The 18,451-nt window shown below is 37.8% G+C and overlaps 2 protein-coding genes across 2 annotated transcripts; one reads left to right on the top strand and one right to left on the bottom strand.

Annotated features, from left to right (window-relative positions):
• Window positions 1-273: 273 nt before the first annotated feature.
• On the bottom strand, window positions 274-9,522 carry rab9b (RAB9B, member RAS oncogene family). The gene is made up of 2 exons (XM_079391223.1): window positions 9,451-9,522; window positions 274-4,254 (listed from the first exon to the last, which is right to left on the bottom strand). Exon 2 carries the CDS (start codon window positions 4,218-4,220, stop codon window positions 3,612-3,614), a length of 609 nt encoding a protein of 202 aa, XP_079247349.1. The 5' UTR covers window positions 4,221-4,254; window positions 9,451-9,522; the 3' UTR covers window positions 274-3,611.
• On the top strand, window positions 9,106-18,430 carry pofut4 (protein O-fucosyltransferase 4). Its single transcript, XM_079391201.1, has 5 exons — window positions 9,106-9,167; window positions 9,684-9,808; window positions 12,112-12,784; window positions 14,185-14,807; window positions 17,289-18,430. The coding sequence occupies exons 3-5, from the start codon at window positions 12,119-12,121 to the stop codon at window positions 17,434-17,436; spliced, it is 1,437 nt and encodes a 478-aa protein (XP_079247327.1). The 5' UTR covers window positions 9,106-9,167; window positions 9,684-9,808; window positions 12,112-12,118; the 3' UTR covers window positions 17,437-18,430.
• Window positions 18,431-18,451: the final 21 nt, after the last annotated feature.

An 18,451-nucleotide genomic window follows, 5' to 3' on the forward strand; every position in this document is an offset into this window, starting at 1 on the left:
GCTGAACACGCTCTTTGGCCGAGTGTTAAATGAGCACAGAGGAAGTCTCTGTTCTCCTTATGTGCTTCACGCAGCTGATGTGTGACGTATGCACGCTTTCTGCTGACTAAAAGTGGTTTGGTTATTATTTCTGAGAATACCGAAACCATTGATTTGATGTTATGAAATAAACACTATATTTCAGTTATGACGTTTATGTTACCTGGTTAAACAGGAAAGAGCATTTTGTTTAACATGTTGAAAACTATGGCAGTATAAACCACACAATATGATCGCTGTTGCAGTTTGTTTATTCATCGCACTGGATTCTTGCAAAGTAAATTTGCAAACAAAAGAAGTCTCGACCTCCTTATTGCACTGGAGATGACGTGAAACAGTAGGGTAACACAACTCCTGCTTTCAAAACACCACAAATTTAGTCCATTTAAAGATGTCTGTTAGCATGTCGGTAAATACAGTATTACCCAGAACAAAGCATACAAACACTGGGGCACCAACCTTACACAAAGTGACAAATATTCAGTACATTCATTGCAGTAATGCCCTTAATTAACCACAATTCATCCCCCACAATTCTGTACCGTGGTCGTGACTGGTCACACTGACAAATGAACATCATAAAATATGGTATTATTAATGAAATCCAACAGTCTTGTGAACTGTAACATCATAAATACGGTGGCAGGAATGCTACAACACCAGCTCGAGCGGAAACAGCTTGGGTGAATCTCCCGAAAAAACATCCAGTTTAAATGCAAAAAACATCAACCATCCTAAAAATAGGGTTCGTTTTCTTTACAAATAAAATATAACTTGATCTTGAGGTGAAGTATGATCTGGACATTTCTTCATGAGATTCACCTGCTTATTGAAGAGCTTTATTTTGCTTATCAAGTTGACATTTTGACTCAAAAGACATTTGTAACAATGGACCATGATGACACGTTAAAACAGATGCACTTCTGCATTGTGATTTAACACAGAGAATCTTTCCATTATGTAATACAGTGTAACATTTCTTCACTGTAAATCCAAATGTTTGGTACCTTGATTTGCTGGAAATCACTATAAGTAAATAGACAAATACTGATTTTCCAATATTAGCAATGAATACGTTCAGCAGGTTGAGTTCGAGAAACACAGTGTTGCATCTATTTCCGTGTCACAGTGTACCAATAATTGTTGTGAGCATGTCCAAAAACAAAGTAACAACATACAGTTTCTTGTGTTTTACATGTATAACAAAAATGTATGATAGAAGGCGAGCAAAGGTCTGTAAACAGAAACACGGCTACATGTTACGCATTAATGCAAGAGACGGAAGCATTCGAGAACATCAGCTGCCCAATCCACAGATTTGAGTCTCTTTAGTTGTGAGATTTACAGCAGTATGTAGAGTAAAGCTGAGAAAACATTCATATTCTGGGAAAAGCACAATTCAATATTATTAAATATATAAGTAAAATAAGTTAAAGTACTTATAAATGCACTAAATCAAGAGTCATTCACAAGTGCCCTCTAAACACGGTGAAAGGTCAGTGCAAGATACTGGGAACCATGTGATTTGGTTTCATATCAACATCGGTCTGTGAACTAATTTATCAGCTGTGACTGTGAGTCTCTTCAAGTCTGCTGTAGACGTCCAAAGAGGCTCCAGCATGTGTGCATTTGTCTAAGCCACATTCCTGAGTCATTTACTGAATCAGATGTGGTCAAACTGACCAACACACACTCCTCATGCAAGAGACTTTCATTCTTCATCAAACACTACAGCATTGCTGCCCAGATCCAACATGCAATTAGGCATGTAAAATTGCTCAAATACACACAAAACAAGCTGACGACTAAATGAAACAATACACATCTAAAACTCACTGTTTAAAAATAAACAAATCAAAATAAACGGTAAAAAAACTCTATTTTAATCTTTCGATACTACGATGAAAGAGATTCCCTTTCTGTCTAAAAGTAGTGCTGTGCTGATGCATCTCAGACAATTTGTTGTCAGTACGCTAGTCTGAGGTTGTTTGATTTACTACATGTACCATAATAGGGTGAATCTACTTAAGAATCATTCATATTTCAACCCAAAATCAACAAAAAACAAACAAACAATTTTTAATCGTATCAAGAGTGCAAAGGTTTCTAATTGCTTCATCATGTGTGGACAATTATTTTTCATAATTATTCAAACCAGCATAAATTGAAGCATGCTACAGTAACATAAATCATTTAGGCCTACAGTTTAAGTAATACTTTAAGAAGGAAAGTTACATTTATTTGTTGTTTCAATGTTACAGTAATGATCATGAGATTTTTTTTAACATTACGGTTATAAGAATTTGCTTTTAAATGCGTTTTATTATTACGAAAATAATGTCATGGTCAAAACATTTTTAAACTGTAATATCTTGTTTATTCATTTATTCTTTAATAATATTTTAGGTGAAATATGACCCAAATGTGTTCTTCACCCAGAGAATAACTTAATATTTCATTACCGATAACAGTGGTCTGCAATATGTGACTCTGTGGGTTATGCATTTGGAAATATCTGGAAAAATTAGTACCATAACATAATAGCTCAATAATAAGATGGTCCATTTAAAACTGGCGGAATACTAAAGGGAGGCTAGATCTGCGGTCCGGGACATGAAGCTATTATTAAGCAGACAAGCCTTTGACTGGGAAACCGTCAGTGTGCCAGACTGCAGAGAGATACATATGTATAAAATACCTTTACTGTTTGGTAACTCTGTAGCCCACGAGACACGTCTGGCGTCTGTACCTACACAGAGAGCTCTCAAGCATACAGTATCAGCCAGAGAGTGCAAGTCCACGGCTATGAAGCCTCAAGGCCAGGCGCCATTTATGCTGCGTTCAAGTCCTCCTGGGACGTTCGTACTTACGAGCTGACAAGTCGTAATTACGACGTCAGGTGCGTTCAAGTCACTTTGGTCTGAACAAGATGGCCATTTAAGTTTTCTACAATAAAATTCAGCAATTTTTTTTTTTAAGTCTATATCTACAAAATGATTAATAAAGAATATGCATCATTGTGTTTTTATTCAACTTATGAAGGTGATGGAAACTGAATCGTTTTATATTCTATGGTAAGTATACACAGGGGCGTCGGGGTAATAGTGAAACTGAGTAACAGGGCCCTTGGTGAGGGGTGGCCCATAATGATAAAATTATTATTATTATTAATATGATTGATGAGGTGTTGTGTGACTGGGGCCCAACATTTGGTGCTACGCCCCTGATTATACAATAATATAATGTTTTGTACACATGAGCAGCATGTTGAATAAAAAAATTTATTAAAAAGGTAATTGCGACTTCTCACAATTCTGCCTTTTTTTCTCGTGATATAAACTCGCAATTCTGAGAACATAGTCGGTTTTCTTCTCTGAACTGGACTTTATATATTGCGATTGTCAGTTTATATCTCACAATTCTGAGGGGGAAAAAAAGTCGCAATTACCTTTTTTATTTTTTATTCAGTGGCAGGGCTTCCATATAATAACGACTTTGTAGTGACGTTCACGTGCGTTCAACTCGTAAATACGATTTATCCGACATGACTTGAACGCACTATTAGAGGCACCTCAACAGCAGGACGAGCGAGCCACTTTACGATTTCCGTGGAGATCGATGGAGCTGCTCAGTAGGGTGTGGTCGATGGGATCCTCGCTGGCCAGGACTTCTCGGACAGCAGCCTCAAAAGCGGCCCCCACGTTCGTGTCGTCCTTGGCGCTGGTCTCGAAGTATGGACAGCAGCCGTTTTCCTCACACCAAGCCCGGGCTTCCTCCTCGCCGACCTCCCGCTCCTCCTTGTCCACTTTGTTTCCCAGCACCACAAAGGGGAAGCGCTCCGGGTCTCGTACATCTGAGTAATACATGAACTCCTTCTTCCAGCAGCCCAGGTTCTGGAAGCTCTGCAGGTTGTCCACAGCGAAGGTGAGCAGGCAGCAGTCCGCCCCGCGGTAAAAGGGTGTGCGCAGGCTCTTGAAGCGCTCCTGGCCCGCCGTGTCCCAGATCTGCAGGGTGACCAGCCGGCCATCGATCTCCAGGTCACGGTTGAGGAACTCCACACCGATGGTGTGGAACGACTGCGAGTCAAAGCGGTCGGTCACGTAGCGGTTCATCAGGGAGCTTTTGCCCACGCCGCCGTCCCCCAGGAGAATGACCTTCAACAAGAGGCTCTTCCCACTCATAACGGCCCCCGTCGCCACAGGTCTTCACTGCAGCCTGACAAATACATGCAGAGACATTTACATTTTACATTTTATCCAAACTAGAGCCCTGCATTTCGGCCCGGACCCAACGGGCCCTGACTTTTTTACGCCTCTACAGCCGGGCTTCGGGCCAATTTCCACGTCATAGTTCAGACGCGGGCCGGGCATCGGGCCTGTTTTCGGTTTCTCCTTATTTTTATATTGTAGACATCTATTGATTAGCGATGAAAAAAATTGCCGCGCTGGTGGAAACAACATGAGACCGTGCCGCGACTGAGAGCAGCTCGATGGTGTTTAGTGTCCCGCAGCAGCAGCAGGTGCACAAGTGACTTCAGCAGCTGAATACTTCTGCGTTCAAATGCACGCAATAGGCTAAAGCTTGCTGCAAAACCCCAGCAAACATAACCATGAATGTGTCTGCGGGAAATAGTAAGGAGATATTTGAATTATTTACTAATAAACTAATGTTTTCTGAGTCTGTGTCGCAAGGATGAAGTTTCTGATCCTGACTCCCCGTCTCCTCATTAGACGCGCCTTTAGAGAGAAATGCCTCTTTATGGATTATGATTAAAATTATAATTATAATAAGAGTTTTTTTTTCAATTTTTTTATTTCGTTAAGTGATAATTTAAAGCTATCTATAGATATATTTATCATGTCTGTGAGGCATGTATCAGCTTCGGTTCATTTTTGTGAAGCGCTCCTCAAAACAGCAGAAAGCGCATCATGTTTGTTTTCTTTGTTTTATAAAAGAACTACCTTTTGTTGGTATTGTGAGTGCACACAAATACAAGTAGAGCCTTTACAGGTCCGAATGATGTATTACTCTTACCTTTATTAAAAAAAAAAAAAAAAAATGACGGCGTAGGCTATTTTAATTAGTTTCCACTGAAAACAATGCAAGTGTTTGCTGGTGCCTCCAGGTCCTGCAGAGCACGCTTTAGCTTCCACTCGCAGCACAAACTTACATATAGGCTACACACATTATTATTATAGCGCAGGTTTAACGTTTAAACAATGTTATATACTTGAACTGTTTTAGTATATCTATAGATTTTATTTTAGGCAAGTCGTGATGATATGAGAAGGCTAAATTGATCAAACATAGGCTATGATCAGCTCATGCCGCTGCCCGCTTGGTCGTTACTTTAAAAAACAAAAACTTATAGGCTATTTAACGAACAAAAATGCTCCAAACGTTTTTCTAAATTAACTTAATAAAAAACGAAACGAAATATAATAATTTTGCCAGTACACACAAAACTGAACTATTTTAATAGCCGAAACAGTAGTATAAACTCTTTTAGGAGAAGGGGGAAAAAGACGGGCTCGGGTCGGACTCGGGCCGGTAATTCTGATAAGCTGTCGGACACGGGCCGGGCTAGGGCCTAAATTTGAGGGCCGTGCAGGGCTCTAATCCAAACAACTTACAAATGAGGACAATAGAAGCAATCAAAATCGACAAAAGAGCAATGATATGACAAGTCTCAGTTAGCCTAGTCCAGGCCTAGCCAGTACACGTAGCAAGGGTTTATACATATATATATTATATATGTAAAAGTGCTGGACAACAATTAATCGTGATTAATCGCATCCAAAAATATACGTTTTTGTGTACATAATATATGTGTGTGCACTGTAACACACATACAGTATATATTTAGAAAATATTTACATGTATTAATACGTATATATTTATATGATTAATCGCATCCAAAATAAAAGTTTTTGTTTACATAATATATGAGTGTGTACTGTGTATATTTATAATGTATATATAAATACACACACATGCATGTATATATTTCAGAAATATATGTTATTTTTATATATGAAATATATTTATTTATAATATAAATTACATGAATATAAATATAGAAATGTAAATATATACATTCAAAATATATACTGTGTGTGTGTATTTATATATACATAATAAATATACACAGAACACATGTATATATTATGCAAACAAAAACTTTTATTTTGGATGCGATTAATCCTTTGACAGCACTAATATACATACAGTGCCCTCCATAAGTATTGGAACAGTAAAGACAAAATTGGTCTGTTGGCTGTGGAGTCAAGACATTTACAAATATGATTAAAAGATGAATATGATACAAAACTACAGAATGTCACATTTTATTATTGGGTGATTCAACACACAGATGTTTTACCAGCTAAGAAGTTCAGCACTTTTAGAGTTCCTCCCTCTATCTGATGTGATCATAAGTATTGGAGCAGTTGCCTCACAGGTCTTTCTAAGTGATCAGCTGTGTCCTGTTGCATTAATTCTTCAGATATTAAAAGCAGGGAATGGTAGCAGAATTAACAGGAAGGGTACAAAACCATCTTGCCTACCAATATTCAAGAAACTGCCACCAGATTCATTGGGAAGTGCTTCATATTGCATCAGGACAATGACCCAAAACACCCTGCCAGTTCAGTCAAGGAATTTATAGATTGCCCAAGTCAATCTCCAGATTTAAATCTGATTGAACATGAATTTCAGCAGCTGAAGAGGAGAGTAAAGGCAGAAACTCCCCAAAACAAGCAACAAGTGGACTTGGCTGCATTAAAGGCTGGGAAAAGTATTTCAAAGGATGAGACCAAGAGTCTGGTGATGTCTATGGGTCACAGACTCACTGCTGTGATTGTGCGCAAGGGATCTGCAACTAAATAATAGCTTTTAATCTTTTATATCTGCCTTATGTTCAGCTGTCCCAATACTTATGCTCACATCAATGAGTGGGATGAACTCTAAAAGTGCTGTTCTTTTTATTTGGTAAAACATGTATGTGTTGAAACGGCTAATAATAAAATGTGACATTCTGTAGTTTTGTCTCATATTCATCTTTTAATCATATTTGCAAATGTCTTGACTCCACAGCCAACAGAGCAATTTAGTCTTTACTGTTCCAATACTTGTGGAGGGAACTGTATACTTATACATATATACATATATCTCAAGAGTTCATTTGCAAAAGCAGATAACTCGGTTTTTAACAATTTTCAGAACTCATGTTTTTTCATTGTGCATCCAATTAATCTCAATCAAACTGCAGTTGGGTTATTTTGATTAGGTTCAAAAATAACTAAAAAATACAGCTAACTAAAACAATAAAAACATAATAACAATAAAAAAACATGATCTGTTTTTGCAAAAAAACTCTTCATATATATATATATATATATATATATATATATTAGGGCTGTCACGATATTGGATTTTTCACACCACAGTTATTGTGACCGAAAGAATCCTTGATATCAATATATCACGATATCTACAGAAACCTCAATCAAATAAATTTTTACTTTGTTTATTTAGCTTTTCTTTTTTGCCCAACGAACATAAGGAAACTGATAAACACAGGACACAAGACTCTGGTTTCTCTACAAAGCAAGCATACAAACTACATGAAGGCACGAAGGACAAATACACACACAATGACAGAACAATGACTTTCCAGCTTAAAGAAACAGCAGATGAGCTATGAAAGGCTAAAGCTCTCCAAACAAAGAACGGCAGATAATGGTTGTTTATCAGGTGTGGGTCAGATGCTCTAGTGACTGACCCAGAAACTTTGGCCAGGAGGACACCTTTTCTGAGAGCACATGGATTGGTTAAACACAGGACTATCTTCTGCTTTCCTCTTTAATTTCAACTTTTATGCTTGTGCAAAGATGAAGATCAGTGAGTGACAATATGATCTAATGTGAATGTTTCCTGCTTCATCACAAGCAAGAATATTCTAGCTTGGTTACTGTGTAATGGCATCAAGATTACAACATGTCCTGTCAAACCAAGCATTATTCAGACACCAGATATCATCTTTGATATTTTTACTACTAGTGGGTGCAGGACACTGTAGTTCATAAATGTAAGTGAGGATAGCTAAATAGAGTGAACTGTGTATGAAGAATTTTGGGGTATAATCTGTCAGTGGACTACCAGTCAAATGTGGGACCGATAATTATTCAGACACTTTGACCTGACCATGGTTTGCGTAAGTGTTTTTTCTTTAATTGCTAATTTTTACATCACAGACTGAACAAAATTAAGCAAATGAAGAGCTAAATTGGTATTATCTAACTGTGTACTTAAATTTAACAGCTGACAGCTATTCAACCGAATTCATTACATACCTTTCTATCAAAGTTATCTGATATTAAATTACATAATGACATTAAATCAAGATGAATTCGTTCTGACGCAGTTCTTGTCATATTTTATTACCATTTTCTAAACTATAGTGAATAAACTGTGATATGAGAAATGTTGAAGGTGTCTGAATAAATGTTGGTTATATTACTGATCGAAATGCAGGAATCTGGACAGGAATCTGAGCAATCTGTGTTTGTGTGTGAAGATGAAAAGGTTCCTCACAGACATTTAGCAGTGCTACACGGACAACCGATGTTTTTGTCTGCTAAATTTTGTCAAATTTTTGCTGTGACCACACCTTAATTTACCCATTTCTTCTATATTGGAATAACAATTGTATCAAATAAATTTATAATAATTATAAAAACAACCCTTCACTGTAATTATCTAGCAAATACTATTATTGTTAGTACTCTAAAATTATAATAAATGTCATTTTTATAACTTTTATTTTTTTTTAATCAGTTGTGGCTAACACCAGATGTTTTATTGTAGTAATTTTGGTGAATTTTGGTTCAGACTAATTTTCATAAGCAGCACTTATCCCGACACGTAAAAATAAAAAGGCCAGTTTTAGAAGTCCAAAACATACTACACGATACTGGACGAATACAGTGCAATATTATGCGTTATTTAATAACTTAAAGCGTTCAGTTGCGTATCTATTTATTGTAAATACATCTAGAGCAGGAAACAGATGATCGATTCTGCGCATGCGCACAAGTGCATGACAGCTGTGTTTTTAACATGCTAAGGTTTATCTTTATTACTCTCACTATTATTGCTCATTATAACTTAGCTCGTACTATGACTAATAAACATGGCTGATGCTTTTATGTTCGCGTTTGGTGTCATTAATCGTATACATATTTATTCTCAGCCCTGTTAGCTCACTTTAGCTATATGACTAGCACAGTTTTAAATGCTTTATTAAATACACTGCAGCACTGTTACGCATACGTGAACATACATACAGGAGGAAAAGAACCACTTTGCTCTTAAATGACTTGAATCATGTAAAAATACTCTCTGAATTACCTCATATTGTACCGCGAGCAGTGCTGCTGAGATTCACGCGCTGCGTGTACGATAGTGATTGAGCGCGGGCGCGCGCGAGAGAGAGAGTGTGTGTTTAAGCACAATTAATTTTAATGACTAATTTGTTTCATTACATAAGTTCAACTAATATTATATACTAATAAAAGGCCAAATAAATTAGTATAATTATAATTATAAAAACTATAATTCCTCTGTTTGTAATTCTCATCCAGAACTCTAGGTGGCAGTAATGCTCAATTTTTCCCACTGGCATTCCTCAAAGCAGGAAGAACAGTCATGTGTTCATCCTGTGCTGCAGCGAGGACAACAGTGGAGCATGCGTCTGTCCTGAACTGAAGTAAGGAAGTCTGCTGTCAGATCATGTTGTATGGAATATAAGCGTCTGTGTTTGTGCTTTGTCGGAAATGTGTTTTTATATTCTTCTTTGGCTGTGCTTCAAACACAGTGTGAGTGCATTTCTTGATATAATAGGTGCATATGATGCCCCAACATGCTGTTGAAGTAGGCTGGTGACTAGGTTTTGCCGTTATGACCAAAACTGATGTCTAAGTTAGGCACCTTGGTAGGGTTTGGGACCACAATGCCCAAAATGCTGCCTAGAAAGCTCATTGTGTTTTGAAACACAGCCATTTCTTTTCGTCTTCTCCATATTTGTTACTGTACATGTACCTAAATATTTTATATTGTTTCCAGGGCATTTTTATCTACCTGCGTGGTCTGGCTAGAGGTTCAGATTTTTTTTTTTCCCTTTTAAAATTTTTGACCCTATATATATTTATTTATTTATTTATTTATTATATATATATAATACACACACTGCAAAAAAAAAAATTTTCTCTCCAGCCAAAAATCTCAATTCTTAAATAAAGAAGGATTTTCTAGACAAGTAAAAAATATTGTCTTGTTTTCCGAAAAAAAAAACCTAGTCAAATTTAAGTGTTTTAGCTTAGCATAAGCAAAATAATCTTATTTCAAACAGAAAACAAGATTATTTTGCTTTTTTTTTTTCTGAAAACAAGACAATAATGTTTACTTGTCTAGAAAATCCTTCTTTATTTAAGAATTATGAGATATTGCCTCGAAAACAAGACACAATCTAAGTAAGAAAAGCATTTTTTGCAGTATAATATTTATTAAAATAAGGTTGTTTTTATTGTTTTTGACTCATGTAAGCTTACTGTTGTTACTGTAAAACAGCAACATTTTAGATACCAGTCAAATTTGAAATTCTCAATTTTTTGATACCACCGTGACAAAACAAAGCTAGCCTAACAATAAAATATAAACAACATTATTAAAGAGAAGTAAACAGTCAATAATAAACAAATTACAGCAAACAGCAGAAGTAAATACAATAAAACAAAGATGTAAATGAAATAAATAGTGATTTTCAAGTAAATCACTCCAGAGCAGAGTGATTTTTCTCTTTGTCTTTTGTTGTTTGACATTAATCAACATTTCTGTTTCGCTATTACATAATTTTGTGTGTTAAGACCCTAAACCAAACTCAGCTCCATACGCTCTTATTACTTGTGACATTCTAACAAAATATGGGAACGTTCTCTTAAATAGTTGGTCTTAACTTTCATCAAACAGGCAAGTCTGGCAGGTCCTTGTGCACCTGATGGACACTTTACTATCCCATCAGGCAATTTTGGGACCAGATTATTTGTACCCGCTGTAGAATAGGTCGTTCCAGGATGGTACACTAGTTTTTAATGTTAGGAGAAGATCCTCCAACATGTTCTCTCTGCCGAATCCCTTTATCCTTGAAGCATGTTTTATTAGATTGTGCTGGTTTTACCCTGTGAGAGAACCTTTTTATTCAGTTAACTCTTTTGAAGAGTTTTTTAAAGGAGTTAAGCCAAATACAGTTTTAATAAATAGTAAAAATCTGATATACTTTAGCCATACATTTTCTCGCCATGAAAATAGTGGCGTTAAACACAAACAAACTATCCTATGAGGCAACGGGAGAGGATTTGTGACTGGTATGTCACACCAGCAACAATGACAACATGTTGAATGTAGTACATCCGGATTACATTCATACTATATAGAACATGCCTTTAATGGTAGTAAGTAATTACTTTTTCAAAAGAAGAACGTACTCCGAGAGTGCAGTCGAGGAGGTCATGTGCAGTGCTTAAGACAGTGTGTGAGTATGAGTACATTTTCCCTCAACTATTTTGAGCATGCTTCATGCTTCCACATCGGCCAGGCCTTTATCATCGAGCCCAGGTTTATTTTTACCCTTAATAATATTTACAGTCCAATGCAGATACTTGAATTTTCTTTAACCGCATTGCAACAGTTTAATGGGATAGTTCATCCAAAAATAAAAACGCATGTCGTTCCAACCCCGTAAGACTTCCGTTCATCTTCAAAACACAAATTAAGATATTTTTGATGAAATCCGAGAGCTCTCTGACCCTCCAAGGATACTACCACCATGATCAATGCTCAGAAAGGTACCAAGAACATAATAGTCCATGAGACATCAGTGGTTCAACTGTAACTTTATGAAGCTACGAGAATACTTTTTGTATTCATGAGGGCGAGTAATTAATGTCATTTTTGGGTGAACTATCCCTTTAAGCGCGGAAGAATGTTTCAATGCAGTGTCTTTCTCTTTCTCAGGTTGACGATGGCGCTTTGCCTGTGGCTTATTGCAGTGGTCCCAGTATGCTGCTGGGGCCAGGGGCCAATGGACACAGGGGACAGTGGGGTTTTCCAGCCCCAGAGTGCTCTCACTGACATGGAGTTTGCCAGTGTGAGCACGTACCACGGCCCTGGAAACACTGACCCTCGCCCCAATAATAAGCTGCCCATCCTTCTGTGGTGGAGCTCCAATCTGTTCCCGCACTTCCCAGGAGACACAGAGCGTGTGGACTGCTCCCACTCGTCCTGCCTGGTCACAAGCAACCGGAAAGTCCAGCTGTATCGGCGCACGGCATCCATCATTTTCTATGGCACAGACTTCCGGGCGTATGAGGCTCCGCTGCCACGCTTGGCTCATCAGACCTGGGCGCTTTTCCATGAAGAGTCGCCCATGAATAACTACCTGCTCTCTCACGGTGTTGGAATCAGGCTGTTTAACTACACAGCCACGTTCAGGAGGGAGTCGGACTATCCGTTAACGCTGCAGTGGTTACCCTCTCTAGATTATCTTCTGAAAGCCCCGGCGGTCCCTCTGCAGGAGAAGAACCGCTGGAGACAGGCAGGTCTGGCCCCTGTGCTCTACATGCAGTCTCACTGTGATGTGCCTTCAGACCGCGATCGCTATGTTCAAGAGCTGAGGAAATATATAGAGGTAATACTATGCTTAGCAACCAAGAATGCCATAGCATACACTACGTGACTTTTGCCTTGATTTGCTAGATGTTGAAAGTCAGAGCCACTCTGCATACTTTCCGCAGTCTGAGTTGCAAATCATGCAGCGTATGCTTGGCAAATTATTATAATAGTTTTATACACACAGTGCTGGTAGTAACTGATTGCATGTAATCAGATTCCAAAAATTAAGAACTTGTTGCAATTGGAGTATATTACATTTTAAAATGCTCATAATCTGATTTACTTTTTTTATGGACAACATGAATACGTATTTTTCACACAATGGCAGTAAATTATTCATAGTGGAAATCTGGACAAAAATATTTTGTCCTGATATCATGTTTGTTCATATAATACACTAATAGCTTATAATCAACTCATAAACCTACTGCAGACTTACGTTAATGCACTTTATGAAAATTGAATGTTTTCTTTTTTTATAGTAATATGGTACAATTAATTTAAGTTTAAAACAAGTTCAATATACAAAAAGTAGTCATATTACATTAGCTAAAATGAGTAACCTAGATTACATTACTAACTACAGTTTTCATCATGTGATCTGTAATCAGTAAAGGACTATAATTTGTAAGTAATCTACCCATCTCTCTCTCTCTCTGTGTGTGCGTGCGCATTTTGTCCAAAGCAACCTATGTTGCGTTCAGGGTACACATTTACATTTTATCAGTTGTAACGTTCCCGGTTGAATCGAACCTATGATCTTGGCGTTACAAGAAAGCTTGAAAGAAACTTGAAAGTCTGGTAGTATGTGATACTCCGTTGTTTAGTGTATAATACCTAGTTTTTCTCTGAAACCATTTTCAAAGTCAGCAAATGTATGATACCTAGTGTTTTAAAATCTGTTCAGATTTTTCAAGTTGTTTAGTGTATTCCAGCCTTTTGTAACAAAATTAATGCAAGGATATGCATACAATATATAGAATATTTGCACAATGCAAATGTCGTCATCAGCACAGTGTTACACGCAGTTGTACACATTGTTTTTTTGTTTTTTGCATTTATTAATTTGTCCACAACTTGGCAACACTGGCCTCACCAATTGTTGCACAGTCAAAATTTAAAATGAACAGAAGGAGCAAGAAGAAACTACTGGAGACATGGCAACAAAAGACGCCCGCATTGCACTTGAGCACTTATGTGAAGAGAGAAACCAATTTCCACGAGTTCAAAGACATTTTTAATGGCTCATTAGAGAAATAGTGCAGACACTGGATGACAAACTGTCTAGAGTTGCATGTCATGTTCCTGAGTTTATGCATGCTATCAAGAGTTTATTTTATAAAGGCTATATGTTCAGCTGTGCGCATAAACGAAAGATTAAGTGTGCTTTGGTCTTATCATAATTTGTCTTCTTAGATTGACTCGTATGGGAAGTGCCTTAATAACAAACCCCTGCCTGACTATCTGGAGGACACCAGCACAGCCACTGGTGAAGACAGGCGCTTCATGAGTTTCGTCGGCCGTTATAAGTTCCACCTTGCCCTGGAGAACGGCCTGTGTCCCGACTACATGACAGAGAAGCTGTGGCGGCCCATGCACCAGGGCTGTGTGCCCATTTACAGGGGCTCGCCATCGGTGGCCGACTGGCTGCCGAACAATCACTCCGCTATCCTCATTGACGATTTCCCCTCTCCACGGGATCTGGCGGAGTTCATAAAGACTCTGGATCAAGACGACGTGGAGTACTCACGTTATCTCGAGTACAAAACGCCCAGCGAGATCACTAACCTGCTTCTGCTAGAGGGGCTGGAGAGTAGAGAGTGGGGCGTCAACGACATGAGTAAACCAAACTACCTGAACGGGTTTGAGTGTTTTGTGTGCGACAGAGAGAACGAGCGTCTGGCAGCAGTGAAAGCGCACAGGAAGAACCCACAACAAAACCTGCCGCCTCAACCAAAGATGGCCAACAGCTCGCACATGGGCTGCCCACTGCCCAGTCCTGGATATGGGCCTGTGGAAAGTATTGACCCAAATGATAGGTAAACAGATTTTAAGTATCACTATTTCATAAATACAGTGCCCCAAACTAATATTGGCACCATTGGTAAATATGAGCAAAGGCAGCTGTGAAAATAAATCTGCTTTGATTATCCTTTTGATCTTTCATTCAAAAAATTCACCAAATTCTACCCCATCATTGAAGTAAAACAATTGAAAGTTGGGGGAAATCTCATAAATGCTTTCTCTCATTCATGTTGCCCACAATTATTGGCACCCAATTAATGCAACGTCATTTTCCCAAGATAACAGCTCTGAGTTTTCTCCTGTAATGCCTGAAGAGTTTGGAGAAGACCTGATAAGAGATCAGAGACCATCCCTTCATACAGAATCTCTCCAGATCCTTCAAATTCACAGCTGCTTCTCTTCAGTTCACCCGACTCATTTTCTATAGGGTTCAGGTCAGAGGACTGGGACGGCCATGGCAAAAGCTTCATTTTGTGCCCAGTGACCATTTTTGTGTTTATTCTGATGTTTGTTTTGGATTATTGTCCTGATGGAAGATCCAACCACGGCCCATTATAAATATTATATAAGATTCTGACAGAGGCAGTCAGGTTTAGATTTTTTTTTTTTATCTGTTTGTGTTTGATAGAATATATAAAGCCATGCATCTGAACAAGATGTTCAGGACCTCCGGCCCACAACATTAAAGATCTAGCAGTATATTTAACCTGGGGTACATGGGTTACTTTTAATCCCTGTTTGTACTAAACCTATCTTGAGTGTTTGCTGCTAAAAAGCTAAATTTATTTCATGTGACCATAGAAGCTAGTCTGATTTGAAGTTCCAGTCATGTCTGATAACTGAATGGAGTTTGTTTTTAGATGAGCGAGGAGATTTTTTCCTGAAATCCTGCCGAACAACATGTGGTGATGTAGGGGCTGTTTGATATTTTTTTCGGCTTTCTGACCCCAAGACTCAGCTAATCTCTGCAATTCTCCAGCTGAGGTCCTTGGAGAGTCTTTGGCCACTCAAACTCCTCCTCAGCGTGCATTAGGACGATATAGACACATGTCCTCTTCCAGCCAGTTCTTTAGTTGATTAGGATCTCTTAATTATTGGCCTGATGGTGGAAATAGGGATTTTCAATGCTTTTGCTCTTTTCTTTCGCCACTTTCTATTTTGTGAAGCTCCACACTCTTGTTCTGCACATCAGGGCCCGTATTCATGAAAAATCTTAGTGCTAAGAGTTGCTCCTAGTAACAAAATTCTTAGAAATGTGGGTGTTTCCTCCTTAAAATTAAAGAAAAGATCCTAGTAAAGAAAAAAGTAATTCAGAAAGCATCTTAACCCTTAAAAGAAGTCTTAAGGTCCAAACTTGTTAGGAGTACGGACGAGGACTTTTAAGGGGCTTAAGAGTTTCTTTAGCAGCGGAGAAAATGGACGAAACATGAAGAGGGAGAAGAAATGTGTTGCACACAATGCATGACAGTGAGTTTATAAGACGCTACACATTAGATCGTGCAGGGATCATGTTTGTGACCGATCTTATTAAAGATATGCTAACATCTCCGACACCGCACAGAAATGCCATAGCGCCAGAAATGGACAGAATCACTACATTAACATATTTAGCAACTGGAAAAATGCAACTATGCAGCAGTGATGATTTGGGTCTGTACCTGACAGCACTGTCAGAACCTTATTGTGTCGCTGTTCATTTCCTATAAAATACGTTAAGTATGACAGCATGGTAAATAAAAAATAAACAATATGCATATATATGTGTCTGTGAGGGAGAGAGAGTGTACAGGAAAAACTACGCCTGTAATTTCAAAGTGAAGGCCTATAAACCCTACTCTTAAAAGCGCTCTTTTATTTCCTTCATGGACAACCAACCAATCACAGTCTTCAAAAGACTGTGTCATAGCTAGCAACGGGGTCACCCCTGCCTCCTCACTAAGATAAAGGTTTTTGCCTTTTCCTCGCTCAAAGTTGCTCTCTAGAAGGATTCTTAGAATATTTAAGAATACGGGCCCAGAACTATCTTCTTAGGTTTTACTCCTTGTGATGGATAATTAAGGGAATTTGGCCTTTGTGTTCCTCATATTTATAATACTGTGGAACAGGAATTCATGGATGGACAATTTCATGCTCCTAGGTACCCTGGTGTGATTAAAATATCTCTGAAGAATATTCCCTTTTTTTTTTTTTTTTTCTCTCAAGAGTTTCTAGGGGTGCCAATAATTGTGGCACAACATGCATTGGCGAAAAACATTTATTTGATCATGAGATTTTCTCCCTACTTTGTTGTTTTACTTCAATGAAAGGTTCGATTTTTTTTTGATTTTTTAAATGTAAGATCAATGATGCAGATTTATTTTTACACCTGCCTTTGCTCCAATGTTAGTGGAGGGCACTGTATGTGTATTAAATGCATCACATTTTAAGTTAAATGTTTTGTGAATGTTGTTTTAAAGACATGGAGTAGAGTGAAACTGACGTGTGTTTGTTTTCAGCTGGCTCCAGATGTGGCCGCAGGACTACTGGCAGAGTCTGGATCAAGCAGAGGGTTTGGAGTCACTCATCAGACACAATGTGTCAGATCCGTCGTTATTGTGGCAGCATATACAGAGCATCGCTGTGAGGAGAGCCAGAGGCCGATGAGATGAACTCAGGACTCATCCTCGTCACAGATCAAAACTTACTCTGACAGCTCAAGACTGAAATATTTCTGGAAACAGAAAGGCTGATGAGCCATTTTTACATTTTGAAAATTCTTGGAGTTTCTAATCAAATAGAAACAATCACAATAATCTTGTTACATTTAAATATTTCCCATCAGTATTTTGTATTACGCATTCATAATGAATGTTCTTGAGCTATATGTTAATCTGAAAGCTTCAGCGGATGTTGAACATTCACAGCTCACAATCACTCAGGCTTGCTTGCAGCTGGTCACAGAAGTTCTCATAGATGGATATCACTGCAGTTATGATGAACAAAGAATCACGGTTTCTTTGCGTGAGGGTCTTGAAGAGTGAATCTCATGAAAACACAAGGTCAATTTTAACTACAAAAATCAAAAGGAAAAATTACTGCATAAAGTAAAGCAACCCCCTTTTTGGACCATTAAGATTTTAGATTATAATGTGTTTTTCATGAGAGTTAAGCACGATGCATCCAAAATATGTGGCTGGAGTGGCTTTTTTTTTGTACAGTATAACATTTTTTCACATGATGGGAACTAATGGGAATTTGGGTCATACTGGAGCGAAGGTTGTTTACTGTGGTACAGTCACAGTTGAAAAAAAAAGTAAGTTTTTGCAAAAAATCATGCAAAAATTCATAATTAGGCATTATTCTACAAGCAAAATTTGAAGTTTTTTTTTGTACTTATACATGAGATTCTCCTACAAGACTCCTGTGACTTGTTTATGTCTTGACCTGTTTAAATGTTTGTGTACCTCAATATTTCTTATTCAATATTTATATTTTTTATTGCACATTCTTGTAACAAAACAATAAAAGGTGAATTCGATGAGAATTTTGCTTTAATTGTGAATATCGATGCAGGATACATATTTTCATAATAGTTCTACTAAAACGGTTACATAATTTCTTTAACATGGTTTCTGATGATTAAATACAACAAAGATATACATTCTTGTCTTGACTAAAC

This window comes from Barbus barbus (genome assembly GCF_936440315.1).
Source record: "Barbus barbus genome assembly, chromosome: 33".
In the NCBI taxonomy this organism is placed as follows: Eukaryota; Metazoa; Chordata; class Actinopteri; order Cypriniformes; family Cyprinidae; genus Barbus; species Barbus barbus.

Excerpts from the sequence above, each read along its gene's own strand:
- rab9b (XM_079391223.1), bottom strand. The coding sequence starts at position 4,220 with ATGAGTGGGAAGAGCCTCTTGTTGAAGGTCATTCTCCTGGGGGACGGC.
- pofut4 (XM_079391201.1), top strand. The coding sequence starts at position 12,119 with ATGGCGCTTTGCCTGTGGCTTATTGCAGTGGTCCCAGTATGCTGCTGG. Across the intron at positions 12,785-14,184 it reads AGCTGAGGAAATATATAGAG|ATTGACTCGTATGGGAAGTG; the intron begins GTAATACTATGC and ends TTGTCTTCTTAG. Across the intron at positions 14,808-17,288 it reads AGTATTGACCCAAATGATAG|CTGGCTCCAGATGTGGCCGC; the intron begins GTAAACAGATTT and ends GTTTGTTTTCAG.